General features: G+C 34.8%; 1 protein-coding gene across 4 annotated transcripts in view; it reads left to right on the forward strand.

The window, feature by feature from the left end:
- The window catches only part of CERKL (CERK like autophagy regulator), a 198,448-nt gene that overhangs the window by 166,050 nt on the left and 12,999 nt on the right, over positions 1-19,399 (forward strand). For 3 of the 4 annotated variants that reach the window (XM_004476869.5, XM_004476870.5, XM_004476873.5), the window contains one exon: positions 14,399-14,577. The exons of the other annotated variant lie outside the window; for it this stretch is intronic. In XM_004476869.5, coding sequence (XP_004476926.2) covers positions 14,399-14,577 — 179 coding nt within the window. The remainder of the gene's footprint in view (positions 1-14,398; positions 14,578-19,399) is intronic. 4 annotated transcript variants of the gene reach the window in all.

Raw genomic sequence — 19,399 nt, forward strand, 5'->3', positions numbered from 1 at the left:
CTTTAAGCCCAGCAGTGGAACAACTGGGAGAAGGAGATAGTCTGTCTCCTGGGAAATAGACGAGACATTCAAATTGTAAATAGGGAAACTCCTAACGCTATTAGCAAGCACAGGATCAGGACAAGACACAAGCCCAGAAAAAAAAAAACAGGAAAGTCCCTTCACTTTGCCTTGGGTGGATCTTACTGATAGGAGGGTGGACACTCAAGAAAATCTTTGTCATATCACTGGTGGTTACAAACTCAAGAAACAGACTCTCAGGGAATAAATCTAATTAATCTAATATTTTAAAATATTAGAATGTACAGTATGCAACAAGTGATTACAAGACAAAGAAACAGGTAACGATGGCCCACTCAAAGGAAGAGGATAAATATCCAGAAAACATCAACGAAGATTATCAGATTGTGGATTTACTAGACAAAGAATGGAAAAGAAAATGATATTCAATATCCTCAAGAGCATAAGGAAAATAAAGAGAAAGAATGAGATATGATAGCAGGAAAACAATGAACAATCTGAAGTTCTAAAAAAAGACATAAAGTTACAAAGGAACAAAAAAGAACTACTAGAATTGAAGACCACAATAATTGAGATGAAAAAATCTCAAGAGGGTTTCAGTAGCAGATGAAGCTGGAAGAAGAAAGAATCAGCAAACTCAAAGTCAAGACAATTGAAAGGAGTCAGGATGAGGAACAGAAAGAAAAAATTGTAAAAAGCGAAAATAGCCTGAGAGAGAAGTGGGAGACACCATCCAATGTACCAATATGTACATTAGGGGAGTTCAAGAAAGAGAAGGGGCAGGAGGAATATTCAAAGAAATAATTACAAAGGACCCCCCAAACTTAGCAAAAAACATGAATATGTACATCCAAGAAGCCCAGAGAACACCAAACAGGATAAATGTGAAGAAACTTATGCCCCATCACATACTGATTGTGGTAATTCGGAACCATACATACCCCCCAGGAAATCATGTTCTTAAAGCTAACCCATTCCTGTGGATGTGAACCCATTGTAAGAAGGATCTTGAGGCTACTTCAGGTAAGGCATGACCCACCTCACTAAGGATGGGACTTAATCCTCTTACTGGAGTCCTTTATAAATGGATTGAATACAGAAAGAGAAAGAGAAAGCAATGGAAGCAAGAAGCTAAATGCAATGAAACCTGAAAGAGAAGGGAGAGACCAGCAGATGCCACCATGTACCTTGCCATGGGGCAGAGGAGTCATGGATTGCCAGCAGCTCGTCTTTGGGAAGAAAGTTTAACCTTGATGTTTTAATTTGGACATTCTCACAGCTTCAAAACTGTAAACTAATAAATTACCATTGTTTAAAGCTAACCTGTTTCATGGTATCTTCTTAGAGCAGCCTTGAAACCAATACACTGATCAAATTGTTGAATGCAAAGGACAAGGAGAGAATTATGAAAGCTTCAAGAGGCAAGCAATGTGTTATGTACAAGGGAGAAAGCATCAGAAACCATCAAGCCAAGATAGCAGTGGGTTGACTTAAAGTGCTGAAAGAAAACAACTACCAATCAAGAAATTTTTATTTGGTGGGACTTTCTTTCAAAATTGAGGGAGAGATTAAGATCTTCCCAGGTTAAAAAAAAAAAAAAAAAAAAGCTGAGGGAGTTTGTCATGACTAGACCTGTGCTACAAGCAATACTAAAGGGACTTAAAGGAAAGGACACTAACAGTGTTTCAAAGCAAGATAAAGAAGTAAAGACCTGCAGTAAAGGTAACAATCTGGGTAATTAAAAATGCCAGTACTATTGAATTTTATTGTTTGGTATGTAACTCCACATCTTTCTACAGATGCCAAAATGCAATACATGAAATTAATGTTAAGTCTGTGGTTTTGGACATACAATATACAAAGATATAATTTGTAACAAATACAAAAAGGGTGGGTGGGTCAGAGGGGTATAGTAATATAGGAAAAGTATATGTATGTACTACTGAATTCAAGTTGGTATCAAACCAAACAGGATTGCTATATATTTAGGATGTTAAGTTCTGACCCCAAGGTAACAACAAGGAAATTTATGAAAAATATATTGATAGAAATGAATGGGAATCATATAGTACATATGAAAAATCAAATTCTGAAATTACACAATAACAGAAGAATTGAGAGTCAAAAATGTATAAGACTTACAAAGACTAAATAACAAATTGCAGAAGTCCTGCATAATCAGTAGTGACTTTAAATATAAATGGATTCAATTCTCCAGTCAAAAGGCAGAGATTGGCAGAATGGATAAACGAATATGATCCCATTATATGCTGTCTACAAGATACTAGCTATGCTAAAACAGATAAAATAGACTGAGTAAAAACCAGTAACAAGGGACAAAGACAGTTATTATATACTGATAAATGGGTCAATGCAGCAAGAAGATGTAAAAATTATAAATATATATGTACCTAACAGCAGAGCCCCAAAATATATGAAGCAAATGCTGACAGAGAGAAACTGATGGTTCTAAATAAGTAGTAGTAGAATTTAAAACACCACTTTCAATAATGAATAGAATACCTAGACAGAAGATCAATAAGGAAATAGAAGTGTTGAATGATATCTGAACCAGCTAGACCTAAGACATAAAGAACACTTCACCCAACAACAACAGAATACACATTCTTAAGTGCACATCAATCATATTCTAGGATAGATGATATCTTAGGTCACAAAATGAGTCTCAGTAAATTTAAAAAATTGAAATCATACAGTATATGTCCTCTGACCATAATGGAATGAAGCTAGGAATCAATAACAGAGGGAGAAATGGAAAATTCATAATATATGGACATTTTAAAATATACTCAAACAACCAATGGATTAAAGGTCAAATTACAAGGGATATTAGTAAATAAATATCTTGGGGCTAATGAAAATCAAAATACAACATACCAAAACTTAGGGTAAAGGCAGTGCTAAGAGGGAAATGTATAGCTCTAAATGCTTACATCAAGAAAGAAGAAAGATTTCAAATCAGAAATGTCACCTCAAAACTAGAAGAACTAGAAAAAGAGCAAACTAAACCAAAAGCAAGAAGAAAGAAGGAAATAAAGATTAGAGTGGAGATAAATGAAATAGATGATTAAAAAACAGTAGAATCAATAAAACAAAAACTTGGTTCTTTGAAAGGATCAATGAAATTGACAAACTTTTAGCTAGACTGGCAAAGTGAAAAAATGACTAAAATCAGAAATGAAAAGGGGGACTTTACTACTGAACACACTGGAATAAAAAGGATTTGTTGGAGATTTGGACCCGAAGGGTATCGGGAATGAAAGAAAGAGAAAGAAAGACAGAGAGATAGAAAGAAAGAAAGAATGAATGAGAGAAAAAGAATGAGAGAGCTGGGATCAGGGGGTCTGTGAGTAGAGACTCATCAGATAACTTTATTGTTTACAAGGGGCAGTCTACATGACAACAAGCAGCAACATGTAGCCTATGTGACAACAAGCAGCAACATGCAGTTAACTATCAGCATTACTCAAAGTCTAAGGAATTCAAAAAAATCTTATCTCAAGGTACAAAGTCTAAGTGCTCTATTTACTACAAAAGGTATGTGCTCATCTTTTCTTTCAGCCTTTAACAACTTCATCCCATTTGCTGGGAACTCTTAATTATTGCATTCCTTAGGTTGCAAGCGTAGCCATGGAGACAGCACGTCTCTCCTTGTGAGGCCACTGTGCTTCAGTTTCCAACAAGGATTATAAGAGGATGCTATGAACAACTGTACAAAAAATTAGATGACCTAGAAAATTGGACAAATTCCTAGGAAAACACTACCTACACTGACTCAAGAAGAAATATAAAAGTTCAACAAACCAATAACAATAAAGAGACTGAATCAATCATCAAACTCCCAGCAAAGAAGTCCAGGACCAGATGGCTTCATAGGGGAACTTTACCATTCCAAGAAGAGTTAACTACAATACTGCTCAAAGAGGTCCAAAAAATTGAAGAGCAGGGAATACACCTTAATTCATTCTATGTCAAGATCACCAGAATACCAAAGTAAAGATACCATAAGAAAGGAAAATTACAGTCCAATATCTCCTGAATATAGGTGTAGAACTCTCAATAAAATACTAGCAAATTGAATCCCATACCACATTAAAAGAATTGTGCACCAAGATCAAGTGGGTTTTATCCAAGTTATGCAAAGGTGTTTCAATATGAGAAAATATATAATACACTACTTTAATATAATGTGAAAACTCACATGATCATCTCAATTGTTAAAAAAAAGCACATTTGACAAAATTCATCACCTGTTCTTGATAAAAATACTTTGAAAACTAGAAAGAGAAGGAAACTTCCTCAGTGTGATAAAGGGCATATATGAAAACCCATAGCTAACCTCATAATCAATGGTGAAATACTGAAAGTTTTTATCCTATTATCAAGAGCAAGACTAGTATGCCCACTGTCACAACTGTAATTCAGCATTATACTGGAGGTTCTAGCCTGAGCAATTAGGCAAGAAAAAGAAAAAAAAAAGGCATCCAAATTGGAAAGGAAGAAGTAAAATTTCCCTATTTGTAGATGACATGATCCTTGTAGCAGTTTGATATAATTGATGAATTCCAAAAAGAAATATTGGATTGTGCTTGTAATCTGATCTGTACCTAGGCATGATTGAGTTATGATTAGGGCATAAATAAATCACAGATAAAGACATGGCAAAGAACAGAGTTGAGGGTTTCTGATATTGAAGTTTTGATGTTGGAGTTTGATGCTGGTGCTCTGGGAAGTAAGCTCACAGTGGAAAGAGAAGCCAGCCCAAGAAAGAAAGAAACCTTGAACTCAGAGAAAAGCAAGCCCCAGGAATGCAGGAACCCAGGAAGCCTGAACCCTCACAGACATCAGCAGTCGTCTTGCTTCAAATAGACTTTGGTGAGGGAAGTAGTTTACGCTTTAGGCCTGGTATCTGTAAGCTCCTACCCCAAATAAATACCCTTTATAAAAACCAATTTCTGGTATTTTGCATCAGCACCCCTTTGGCTGACTAATAAAATCCTATACACAGAAAATCCCCCCAAAATCTACAACAAATCTAGCACTGATAAATTAATTCAGCAAAGTGGCAGGGTACAAGATCAACACGCCCAAATCAGGAGTGTTTCTGTATACTTAGATGAACAGCAGAAGAAGAACACAAGTTTTTATTTTTCAATAGAAACTAAAAGAATCAATTATCTAGGAATAAATCTAACCAAGGCTATAAAGGGCTTGTTTACAGAAGACTACAAAACATTTCTAAAAGAAAATAGATCTAAATAAATGGAAAGATATTTTGAGGTCATGGATTAGAAGATTAAATATTGTTAGGATGTCAGTTCTACCCAAAGAAACATACAGATTCAATGCAATCCCAACAGAAATTCTAACAATCTTCTTTTCAGAAATGGAAAAGTAAATTATCAAATTTATATGGAAGGGTGAGTGGCACTGAATACCAAGGCCAGCTTGAAAAAGAAAATTGAAGTTTGAGGGTTCACAATTCCTGATCTTGAAACTTATTCAAACCAACCACAGTAATCAAAACAGCATGGTACTGGCATAAGAACAGACAAATATGCCAATGGGATCAGATTGAGAGCTCAGAAATCAACCCTTACATTGGTCAACTGATTTTAACAAGGGAGCAAAAGCCACTGAACTGGAAAAGAGTATTCTTTTCAACAAATTGTTCTGGGGAACCTGGATCTCCATTTGCAAAAGAGTGAATGTGGACTCATACTTCACACCATAAGCAAAAATCAACTCAAAATGGATCAAATACCTAAATTGAAGAGCCCTAACTATAAAACTCCTAGAAGAAAATCTAGGGAAGTATTTTCAGGACTTCGGTTAGGTAATGGCTTCCTAGACTTTACACCCAAAGCACAAGGAGCAAAAGAAACAATAGATAAATAGGACTTCAATCAAAATGAAAAACTTTTGTGCCTCAAAGGAATTTTTCATGAAAGTAAAATGACTTACACAATTGGAGGAAATATTTGGAAATCACAGATAAGGTTTTTTGGTTTTTAAAAAAATTAATTTTATTGAAACATATTCATAAACCATACAATCAGTCCAGAGTGTGCAATCAATGACATTTGGTATAACCAGAGTTATGCATTCATTACTTCAAACTAGCATTTTCATTACTCCAATAATAATAAACAACAAAAAACAAACAACAAAATTCTACATCTAAAGAGTCACCTCTCAATCTTTCTATCCTTCCCCCTGCCATACATGACTGCATAGTTTCTTTGGTTGTATTTTTGCCCAAATATCACCCTGATAACTAACATGTTGTAACATTAAGGTACATGTGTTGTGTTTCAGAGAAAAACATTCTTGTATATGTACTATTAATGATATTCATTTTTCACATGAGGGTTCACTATGCTATACAGTCCCCTGTTTCATTTTTAACTTTCCTTCTAGTGATATACAGGTCCCTTTCAACCACTCTCACACTTACATATTAGCACTGCTAATTACAAACACTGTGATGAACTTTCACCATTTCTATTCATTTCCAAAGATTTACAAACAACTTATTTACCAATTCTGTACAGACTAGACTTCAGTTTTTCCCTAACCTCATTCTATTTTATGGTGACCTATATTCTAGTTATTAACTCCATGAGTATGCTCATTTTATTTAGTTCATAACAGTTCAAAAAAATCATGTTTGCTCTTTTGTGTCTGGCTTGCTTCACTCGACATAATATCCTCCAGCCTCATTCATTTTGTCATATGCTTTATGACATCATTTCTTCCTACAGCTGAATAATATTCCATTCTATGTATATACCACAATTTGTTTATCCATTCATCAGTTGATGGACACCTGGATTGTTTCCATCTTTGGCAATTGTGAATAATGCTTCTATAAACATTGGTGTGTAGATGTCTCTCTGTGTCACTGCTCTCAGTTCTTCTTGGTAATCTACCTAGTAATGGTTTTGTTATCACATAGTAGATCTATATTTAACTTACTTAGGAACCACCAGTCTTAAACAGTGGCTATACCATTCTATATTCCTACCAACAGTGAATAACTCTTTCCATCTCTCCACATCTTCTCCAACACTAGTAGTTTTCTGTCTTTTTAATAGCTCATTTTAGCTTTGTTTTGCATTTACCCAATAGCTAGTGATGTTGAATATTTTTTCATGTGTTTTTTCACCATTTTGTATTTTTCTTTGGGAAAAAGTCTATTCATGTCTCTTGCCTATTTTTTACTTGGGTCATTTGTCATTTTATTGTTGAGTTGTAGGATCTCTTTATATATCATGGATATTAAATCCTTATCAGATATGTGATTTCCAAATATTTTTCTCCCATTGAGTTGGTTGCCTTTTCACCCTCTTTACAAAGTCCCTTGAGGTGCAAAATTGTTTAATTTTGAGGAGATTCCATTTATCTAATTTATCTTTCATTGCTCATGCATTGTGTAAGGTTTAAGACAACCCTACCTACCACAAGATCTTGAAGTTGTTTCCCTGCATTTTCTTCTGAGAGTTTTATGATCCTGGCTTTTATATTTAGGTATTTGATCCATTTTGAGTTGATTCTTGCATAGAGAATGAGATGGAGGTCTGCTTTCATTTTTTTGGTTATGGATATCCAGTTCTCCCAGCAACATTTGTTGAAGAGACTGTTTTGTCCCAGTAAAGTAGACTTCATTCGTTTTTAAAAAATGAGTTGACAATAGAGATGACAGTCTATTTCTGAACTCTTAATTCTATTAATCAATTTGTCTATATTTACACCAATAAATGACCACTGTAGCTTTAAAGTTCAGGAAGTGTGAGTCCTCCTACTTTGCTCTTTTCACTGATTTATTATTATTTTTAAAGCTATAGATTACATGCGTTACATAGAAAATGTAGGGGTTTCCCATGTACCTGACCCTTCCTCCTCTTACATTTCCCCCATTAACAACATCTTTCATTTGTGTGACACACTTGTTACAATTGAGGACCACATATTAAAGCATTGCTACTAACCATAGTCTATAGTTTACAGTTTATACTTTGAACCACATAATTTTATAGGTTTTGACAAAGAGTACAATGGCCTGTATCCATCATTGCAATATCATACAGAAAAAGTCCAGTGTCCCAAAAATGTCCCATTTATACCTATTCTTCTCTTTCCCCTCCTCAGAACCTCTGGTGACCACTGCCTTGATATCAATATTACAGGTTTTTCCATTACTAGAATAATAAGTCTACTACTTTAGGTCATAGTAGCATTTCCCCATCCCCTTATGTTTGTTCTTTCCTCAGTCTTGCGGGTTTTGGAATAGTGATGCACAATCTGCTTTCAATCAAGAGGTCTTAGATCCCATGGGGCAGATGGGTGGTACAGTCTTGCTTACAGTTGTAGATAATCTGTTTTGTGGATGGGTATTATCCATCATCATCCTTTTGTTAGTTGTCCTAGGTGAGTCCAGTGAATTGGAAAGTAAATGTTGGCTGCAGCTCTGCTGAGATTCAGAGCTCAAACAGCTTATGAACAGCTACAAGATTTCAGTCTCTGGAACACATATTTAATGGGTATAGTGCTAATTATAGGTTCAAATAACAGGGGCATAAGAACCATGTGTAGGAAAATTATTTAATAAATGAGTCCAACTTTGGTACATTGGGGAGAAAAGTTATCATATGTTCCAAGGTAAGGACCACTGGCAGGATGACAATTTCCTGGGATTGTCTGTCATGCCTATAGTGTCCAGATGTCTCTAGAGCCCTTAGAAGCCCCCCCTCCACCCCCACTAGAGGCACTGTTTACTGTGGCAATCATTGAGATACTACTAAGATACATAAGCGTAATATCTGGAATGACCTTCTAACTCACTCTGAAATTTCTTGGCCATAAAACCTCATTTGTAGTTAATATTTTGCCCTTTTGGTCAAGGTCTTTTTCCAAATACATTGCTAGTTATCACTTGGTAATATTCCCTCAGTGCCAGGGAAGCTCATGCCTGAGAGTCATGTTCAATGCTCAAGGGAAGATAGTGAGTTTATATGCTGAGTTGGTTTAGAGAGAGGCCACATTACAACAATAAGGAGGTTTTCAGAAGGTAACTCTTGGGCAATATATTTTTTCCCTTTGGGTTGATATGGGCAGATAAAATTTAAATGTGTTATGCAATATTAATTAAAATTTAAAATAAGCTTAGTTAATACTAAATTACCAATAATGACCAGTACTAAGAATGGAGTTTTTAAAGAAAAAATTAGTTACTTGGCTAAGAAAATGGTTTTCCACATTCCTATTAAGCATCTTGTAAATCTACTACATCATATATTGGGGTAAACCACTAATCTTTAAATGGGATGAGACTATTCCTATATTTTGAAGTTTTTTTTTTAATCAAGAAAGTATGCTGGATTTTGTCAAATGCCTTTTCTATATCAGTCAAAATGATCATGTGTTTTCTTTCCTTTAATTTGTTAATGTGGTGTATTATGTTAATTGATTTCTTGTGTTGAACCACTGTTGCATACTAGGAATAAAACACATTTATTGTGGTCTATAATTCTTTTAATATGCTGTTGGATTCTATTTGCAAGAATATTTTGAGAATGTTTATATCCATATTCATTAGAGAGATTGACCTATAATTTTCTTTTCTCATACTATCTTTATCTGGCTTTGGTATTAGGGTGATGTTGGCTTCATAAAATGTTTTGGGTAATTTTAGCTCCTCTTCAATTTTTTTGAAAAGTGTAAACAATATTGGTATTAATTCTTCTCAATATGCTTGGTAGAATTCCAAGCCATTTGGAAGGTAAAGCCATTTGTTCCTTGGCTTTTCTTTGTTGGAAGATTTTAGAAGACTGATTCAATCTATTTAATGTGATTAGTTTGTTATGTTCTTGTATTTGTTGTTGAGTCAATGTTTTAATAAGTTATGCATTTCTAGGAATTTGTCCATTTCATCTAGGTTGTCTAATTTGTTGGCATGCAGTTTCTTATAATATCCCTTTAGTTCTGTGGGGTCAGTCGTAACTTCTCCCCTTTCATTTCTGATTTTATTTATTTGTATCATCATTCTTTTTTTCCTAGTCTAGCTAAGAGTTTATTTTATTGATCTTCTCAAAGAACCAGCTTTTGGTTTTGTGGATTTTCTCTATTTTTTTTTATTGTTGTTGTTGCTGTTATTTTCAATTTCATTTATTTCTGCTCTCATCTTTATTTCTTTCTGCTTGGTTTAGATTTGGTTTGCTGTACTCCTCCTTGTTCCACCAGATGTTCAGTTAGGTCTTTGATTTTAGTTCTTATTTTTTACTATAGGTATTAAAGGCTATAAAATTTCCTGTCAGCATTACCTTCACCATGCCTCATTAGTTTTGATAAGTTGTGTTCTTGTTTTCATTTGCTCAAGATATTTACTAATTTCTCTTAAAGTGTCTTTTTTGACCCCTAATTGTTTAGCCTCCAAACATTTGTGAATTTCTCCCTTTTCCACCTGTTATTATTTTTCAGCTTCATTCCCTTATTATCCAAAGGTGCTTTGTATTATTTAACATTTTTTGTATTTATGGAGATCTGCTTTTTGACCCAACATGTGCTCTCCCCTGGAAAAAGATCCCATGAGCATTTGAAAGGAATGAATAATCTGCTGATTTTCAGTGCAATGTTTCTTTATATGTCATGTCTAGCTCAATTATCATATTGTTCAAGGTGTCTGTTCCTTTGTCGATCTTCTCTCTAGTTCTATCTATTGATGTGAGTGGCATGTTGAAGTCTCTAACTATTATTATAGAGATGACTATTACTCCTTTCAGTTTTGTCAGAGTTTGCCTCATATATTTTGGGGCACCCTGGTTAGGTGCAGAGATATTTATTACTGTTACTCCTTCCTGGTTCATAGTCCTTTTTATGAATATACAATGGCCTTCTGTATCTTTAAACCTTTTTGCATTTAAAGTCCATTTTGTCCAATATTAGTATAGCTACCTTGCTTTTTTTTTTTAGTTACTCTTTGCATGCAATATCTTTTTTGAACCTTTCACTTTCAGTCTATTTGTATCCCTGTATCTAAGGGAGTCTCTTGTAGACAGCATATGTATGACTAATATTTCTTTCCTCCAGTCTGTCAGCCTATATCTTTTGATTGGGGAGTTTAATCCATTCATATTCAATATTATACAAAATGCATTATTTACTTTCACCATTTTATCTTTCAGCTTTCATATGTCATATCTTATTTTTGTCAGTACTTTTATCCTTTTGATTATTCTTTCTGATAGTCTTTACTTCCATACTCTCCTCCAACCCCCTCTGTCCTGTCTTTTCCTTCAGAGTTGCAGAACTCCCTTTAGTGCTTTCTTCAGGGCTGAATTCTCTTAATTTCTGTTATTTGTGAATATTTTAAACTCACCATATTTGAAGGACAATTTTTTTCCAGATAAGAATTCTCAGTTGGCAGTTTTTCTCTTTCATTATCTTAATTATGTCATACCACTGTCTTCTTGCCTATATGGTTTCTGATGAGAAATCCACACTAAATCTTACCGGACATCTTTTATGTGATAATTTACTTCTCCTTTACTAGTCAAAATTTTTATCTTTGGTGTTTGACATTGAGTGGTATGTATCTTGGAGTAGGTCATTTGGATTAATTCTGATTGGTGAATACTGTGCTTCTTGGACATGTAAACTTACATCTTTCATGAGAGTTGGGAAATTTTCAGCCATTATTTCCTCAAATTCTCTCTCTGCCTCCTTTCCCTTCTCTTCTCTTTCTGAAACTCCCATGACACAATGTTGTTGTGCTTCATTCTATTGCTCAACTCCCTGAGCCCCCACTCTATTTTTTTCATTCTTTTCTTTCTGTTATTCTCCCTCTTCAATTTCCACTGCTCATCTTGTACATCATTGATTCTTTCTTCTGAATTCAAATCTGCTATTGTAGGCCTCTGTGTTTTTTCATCTTACCTATTGTGTCTTTCATTCCCATAAAGTCTATTATATTTATATTCTTCTATTCCTTTTGAATTCTTCTTAGTCTCATCCAGTGTCATCTTGATGTCCTTTATCTCTTTAGACATATTTTCTTTCAGTTTTTTGATTGAGGAGACTTGTATGAACATCACTGTTTAGTTGTTTCAAATCCTGGAAATTTGATTTGTTCCTTTGTCTGAGTCATGTCTTGCTTTATTTTTTAGTATGGCTTGTAATTTTTTGCTGATGTCTAGACATTTGATTATGATGGTGAATTTACAATGATGCTTGGTTTCTCTCTCTTCTATAGACATTTAGTGGTGGGTGTCTGTATGTTACTGCTGTTCTTTGATTCTTGGTTCAAATTGTTCTAGATCTTTAGGATTTCCCAGTAATGGGTTGCAGACCAGATTCCTAGGGCCTTGGAGAAGGCAGTTGTAAATGCCTGAAAAGACCTTTTTTATTTACTTTTATCTTCCTTGCATGTATTTTCTTGGTCTCCTAGCAGATTAAGCTCTTTAGCAGATCTTTCAGATCAAACCCTGGTAGAATGTGTTTACTGGATCCCTGACCAGGTGGGCAGTATAGATATAATATGATGGGGAATTCTACCTCAGGGCAGACTATTGATAGCCAAACTTCACAAATCAAACTTGTTCAGAAACTGTTGTCCTCCCTTGGCTTGCCACCCTCTCCCTTTTCTTAGGGAGGTAATAAATTCTGTTCCTCTCTCTATCATCAACAACCAGTACAGGTCAGGATGGAAGGTGTTTGTTAGGACATGTTATCTTTAGTCCCCTGCAGGCTCAAAGGCAAACAATGGCAGGGCCTCACTAAGCCTGGAAGGGTACATGGGACATAGCAGACCAAATTCTTCAGTCAAAAGCAGAATCAGCTTTAGGCTATATCTCTCTCTCTCCTCTTTCCTGTAGACCTCTGTGATCCTCTCTGTCCATAGCCACGGACCAGAGACTGGAGAACTCAATTTGCTCTGAGGGTAGGGGATGATAGACACCTGTTACTGTAGTTTTTACTCATAGACCTTTTCCACTGAATCTCCTTTTTTTTCACCTCTCTCTCTTCTGGTGGAATCCAGCCTTCCCACAGTGTCTTAAGCCCTAGAATTGTTTTCCAGACACTTTCTGCCTGTCCTCTAGTTATTTTTTCTGAGATAAGTGAGTCCCGTATCTCTTATCCTCCTTCCCAGAAGTCAGCCCATGTAAGGTTTTAATATCCAGAATATATAAAGAAATCCTTCACTCTAACCAAAGAACAAACAACCCAAGTAAAAACTGAGCAAAAGTCTTCAGTTGACATCTCTCCAAAAAAGATCTATACATGGCCAAGAAGTCCATGAAAAGATGCTTAACATCATTAGCCATTATGGAAATGCAAATCAAAACTTCAATAACATTTCACACCCCCTAGAATGGCTACTGTTTTTTTAAAAAATGGAAAATTACAGGTGTTGGACAGGATGTGGAGAAGTAGGAACAGTCATACATTACTGTTGGGAATGTAAAATGTTGTATCTGTTATGAAGACGATTTGGCAGTTCTTCTGAAAGTTAAGTATAAAGTTCCCATATGGTTTAACAATCCCACTTCTAGGTATATAACCAGCAGAATTGAAAGCAAGAACTTGGATAGATATGTGTACACTGATGTTCATAGCAGCATTATTTGTAATTTCCAAAAGATGGAAGCAAATCAAGTGTCCATCAACTGATGAATGGATAAACAGATTTGATATATACACACAATGGAGCATTATTCAGCCATAAAAAGGAATGAAATTCTAATACATGTGACAACATGGATGTACCTTGAAGACATCTCATTGAGTGAAATAAGCTACACAGTAAAGGATAAATACTGTATGATCTCACTGACATAAAATAGAATAAGTAAAGTCATAGAGTCAGGTTACCAGGGGATAAGTTGGGGGGTAGAGAATAGGAAGTTAAGGCTTAATGTACAGAGTTTCTATTTGAGATGATGGAAAAGTTTTGGTAATGGATGGTGGTAATGGTAGCACAGCACTGTAAATGTAATTAATTATATATTTTGAATATGGTTAAAAGGGGGAATTTTAAGTTGTATATATATACAACTTAAAAAAAATTTTTTTAATCCATGGAACTGCAAACACAAACAATGAACCCTAAGTTAAATGATGAATCATGTCAATAGCAGTTATAAAAATGTGCTTTCATCAATTGTACCAAACATACCACACCAATACAAGGTGTTAATAATAGGGTTGGAATATGGGAATCCTATATTTTGTGCACAATTGTCTGTAAACCCACAGATTCTCTAATAAAAAATAAAAGAGAGGGAAAAGAGAAATTTATTGGTTTGTATTACCAGTTATGGAAGAAGGAAGTACACTGATTATTTGCATTTGTTTTTAGTTCAATTTTCCATTTGTTGAGACTTATACTGTTGAAGAAGTCAAACTTCATCCAAGGAATAATACTAATGAACATAATCCAGAGAAAGAGGATGAACCTCATGAACCTTTTACAGAAAATAGCTTTCCTTGGAACATAGATGGTGATTTAATGGAAGTGCCATCAGAGGTCCATGTTAGGTAAGTATAATTATTTTACAACCTTATACACCCACCACTAGAAACAAAACTAATAGTATAATGAATGCTCTATTTACTCAAACTATCAAGGTAGGCATTCAGTTGGAAATTTTTAAAGTTTTATTTGAGTTTTTAAACATTTTTATTGTAGTGATACATGTACAGCTCAACATTTCCCATTTTAACCTCTTTCAAGAGTATAATTCAGTGGTATTAATTACATTCACAGAATTGTGCTACCATCACTAATATCTATTGCTCCAACTTTTTCATCACTTCAAACAAAAATTCTTCTCCCATTAAGTAACTATCCCCCAGTCCATGTTATCCTGTCAACTATTCTTTGTCTCTAGGGAATTTGTTTATTCTAGGTATTTCATGTATGCAAGATCATACAATATTTATCTGTTTATGTCTGGCTTATTTCACTAAACTTGATGTCTCAAGGTTCATCCATGTCGTTGCATATATAAGAACTTCCTTACTTTTCAATGACTGAATGATATTTCGTTTTATACACACACTACATTTTGTTTATCCATTCATCTGTTGATGATTGTGGCTTACTTCTGCCTTTTGGCTATGGTAAGTAATACTGCTATAAACATTAGCATGCATGTATCCATTCAAGTCCCTGCTTTCATTTCTTTCATATACCTAGAATGAGCTTGCTGTGTCATATATAATTCTATTTTTAACTTTCAATGGGGCTGCCAAACTTACATTGTGGCTGTACCATTTTACAAAACCACCAATAATGTAAAAGTGTTCCAGTGTCTCTGAATCTTCACCAACACTTACTATTTTCTGTGTTCATTTTTAAATAATCATCCCCCTGATGTGAAGTGGTAACTTGTGGTTTTGATTTGCACTTTCCCTGATGACCAATGATGTTGAGCATCCTTATCTTTGCTTATTGGCCATATGTATATCTTCTTTGGAGAAATGTCTATCCAAGTCCTTTGACCATATTAAATTGGCTTGTTGGCCTTTTTGTTGCTGAGTTGTAGCAGTGCTTTATTTATTTTGCATATTAAATCTTTACTAGATAATGGGTAACACTTATTCTGTCCCATTCTGCAGGTTGTGTATTTTCATTTTCTTGATAGTGTCCTTTGCTGTATAAAAGTTTTTAAGTTAGGAGTAATACATTTTTCCATTTTCCTTTTGTTGCTTTTGGTGTCTTATTTAGGAACTCACCACCAATCCAAGGTTAGAAAGGTTTACCCATATGTTTTCTTCTAATACCTTTATGGTTTTAGCTCTTATGGTTAGGTCCTTGACCCATTTAGGGTTAATTTTTGCATATAGTGTGAGGTATAGGTCTACCATTAATCTTTTGCAAGAGGAGAGAATATCCAGTTATCCCAGCAAGAGGAGAGGATATTCAGTTATACCAGCACCATTTGTAAAAGAGACTGTTTTTTCCCCAATTAATGTTTTTGGCACGCTTGTAAAAAATCAGTTGGCCATAGATATATGGGTTTATTTCCTGTTCTCAATTCTATTACATTGGTCTATATTTTTGTATGTTCATAACACACTGTTTTGATTACAGCATGTTTAGAGTAAATTTTGACCTCCAGGTTTGTTCTTCTTGGGCAATATTTATTTGACTGTTTGGGTCCTCTTGCAATTCCATGTAAATTTGAGCTTTTCAATATCTGCGAAAGAGGCTTTTGGAATTCTTATAGGTATTGCAGTGAATCTGGGGATTGCTTTGGGTAGTACTGTTATATTAAGAATATCATGTCTTCCTTTCTATGAATATGGGGTGTCTTGACATTTATTTAGGTCTCATTTAATTTCTTTTAGCAACATTTGTAGTTTTCACTGTACAAGTCTTTCTTCTCCTTTTAAAATTTACTCCTAGGCATTTTATTCTTTGAGGAGTTATTGTGAATGGCTTTTTAAAAAATTCCTTTTTGGAATATTCTATGCTTATGAATAGAAAACAACTTATTTTTAAATAAAATTTCTGAAGTATATCATTTATACATGGATAAATAATAAATGAATTAAAATTTCTGAATTTACAAAACAAACATACATATCATGAAATGCTCCTGTATATCTCTTCACCACCAACACTTTGCATTGCTGTGAAACATTTGTTACGAATAAGAAACAGCATCATCAAAATATTACTACTAAGCCTATATCTTACATTTGTTGTATTCTCATGCAATTATTAACAACCTATATTAGTATTACATATTTGCTATTCAGGAAAGAACATTTTCCTATTTATCATGTTTAACACAGTCCATCATCTACCACTGATCCCATGCTTTGTACAGTCCTTTCAAAGTGTACACTAAATGGCTCTCATTTTCCCTATAGAGTTGTGCTGTCATCACATCAATTTTAGAACGTTTTCATCACTCCAGAAGTAAAATTCCCAAACCCTCTTATACCCCCTATTATTATCCCTTAGTATTGAAAAAATATCTTCTTGCCATTGCTGCAAAATATTACAGTATTAGTTAGCCATCATATATAAGTTATATTCGTTGTAATTTTCCCTGGTATTACCATATTCTTAGGACTTTTTAAAAGAAAAGCATTCTTATACTATTAACCACAATCTTTATCTACCATTGAAATCACTGTTATACATTCCTTAGATTATTATTTTCTCAGCATTGCCTTCCCAGAATCCCATAGGTGTTGTTACTGAGTTCTCTTGTAATTTCTTCTTTGACTCACTGATTATTTGTTTTGTTTAATCACCACATATTTATGAATTTTTCCCTTTTTATGTCCATTATTGACTTCCAGCTTCATTATATTATGATCAGAAAAAGTGATGTGTATGATTTCAATCTGTATTGTGACCCAACATATTGTCTGTCTTGGAGAAGGATCCATGAGTGCTTGAAAAGAATATATATCCTACTGTTCTGGAGTGTAATGCTTTATAAATGTCTGTTAGATCTAGTTCATTTATCATTTTATTCAAGCTCACTGTTTATTTACCCTCTGTAGATAGTCTATCCAATGCTGAGAGTGGTGTTTTGAAGTCTCCAACTATTATTGTAGAGACATCTATTTCTCCCTTCAGTTTTGCCAGTCTGTACTTCATTTTTCATGTGGCACCCAGGTTAGGTCCATAAATATTTATTATAGTTATTTCTTTTTGGTGAATCATCCCTTTTATTAATATATAATGACATTTTTCATTCCTCATAACAGTTTTGCATTTAAAATATATTTTGTCCAATATTAGGATTGCTTCTTCAGTCTTTTTTGGTTACTATTTGAGTATATCTTTTTCCAACCTTTCAACCTGGTTGTGTCCTTATGTCTGAGGTGAGTATCTTTTGGAAGCATATAGATGGCTCATATTTTTTAATCCATTCTACCAGTGTCTGTCTTTGACTGGGGAGTTCAAGTCATTAACATTCAATGCTATTACTGTACAGGCATTATTTACTTCATCCATTTTGACCTCTGACTTTCTGTTGTCATATCTTACTATTGTCTGTTTTTTTGCCCTTTAATTTATCCTTCCTAATAAACTTCATTTCTACATTCTTCTTCAAGTCTCTTGTCCTTGTTTTTTTCCTTTTCAGGCTGCAGCACTCCCTTTAGTATCTCTTGTAATTTTGGTCTTTTTGTAATATACTCTATTTTTCTTTGTCTGTGAAGACAAAAAATATCACCCTCATCTTTGAAGGACAGTTTTGCCAGATACAGAATTCTTGGCAGGCAGATTTTCTCTTTCAGTACCTTAAATATATCATACCACTTTCATCCATGATTTCCAATGAGAGGTCAGCACCTAAACTTATTGAGGTTCCCTTGTATGTGATGCTTTGCTTTTCTCTTGCTGCTTTCAGAATCCTCTCGATCTCCGATATTTGTCATTCTGAATAGTAGGTGTCTTAGGGTAGGTCTATTAGGATTTATTCTGTCTGGGGTGTGCTGTCCTTTTTGGATATTGATATTTATTTCATAAGGATTTGGAAGTTTTTGATATTATTTCCTCAAATATTTTTTCTGCCACTTTTCCATCCTCTTCTTCAGGGTCACTGATAATGTGTATATCTATGTGTTTCTCATTGTCATTCAATTCCCTGAGCCCCTATTCCATTTTTTTTCCTATTCTTTTCTCTTTCTGTTCTCCTGGCTTTTCAAGTTCAGTTGTTCTGTCCTTGATATCACTAATTATGTCTTCACAGTCAAATCTGCTGTTATGTGCCTCTAATGTATTTGTTTTTTTTTTTTTGTTTGTTTTTTATTATTATTATTATTTTATTGACTTTGTAATAATATTACATTAAAAATATATATGTGAAGTCCCATTCAACCCCCCCCCCCTCTCCCCCCCCCCAACAACATTCGTTCCCATCATCATGACACATCCATTGGATTTGGTAAGTACATCTTTGGGCACCTCTGCACCTTATAGACAATGGTCCACATCATGGCCCATACTCTCCTCCATTCCATCCAGTGGGCCCTGTGAGGATTTATAATGTCCGGTGATTACCTCTGAAGCACCATCCAGGGCAGCTCCATGTCCCAAAGATGCCTCCACCTCTCATCTCTTCCTGCCTATCCCCATACCCATTGTCCACCATGTCCACTTTTCCCAATCCAGTGCCACCTCTTCTATGTGGACATTGGATTGGTTGTGTCCATTGCACCTCTATGTCAAGAGGAGGCTCAGATTCCACATGGATGCTGGATGCAGTCCTCCCATTTTCAGTTGTAATCACTCTAGGCTCCATGGTGTGGTGGTTGTCCTTCTTCAACTCCATCTTAGCTGAGTGTGGTAAGTCCAATAAATCAGATTGTAGGTGCTGGAGTCTGTTGA

The sequence above is a fragment of the Dasypus novemcinctus genome, chromosome 7, assembly GCF_030445035.2.
Source record: "Dasypus novemcinctus isolate mDasNov1 chromosome 7, mDasNov1.1.hap2, whole genome shotgun sequence".
Lineage (NCBI taxonomy): Eukaryota > Metazoa > Chordata > Mammalia > Cingulata > Dasypodidae > Dasypus > Dasypus novemcinctus.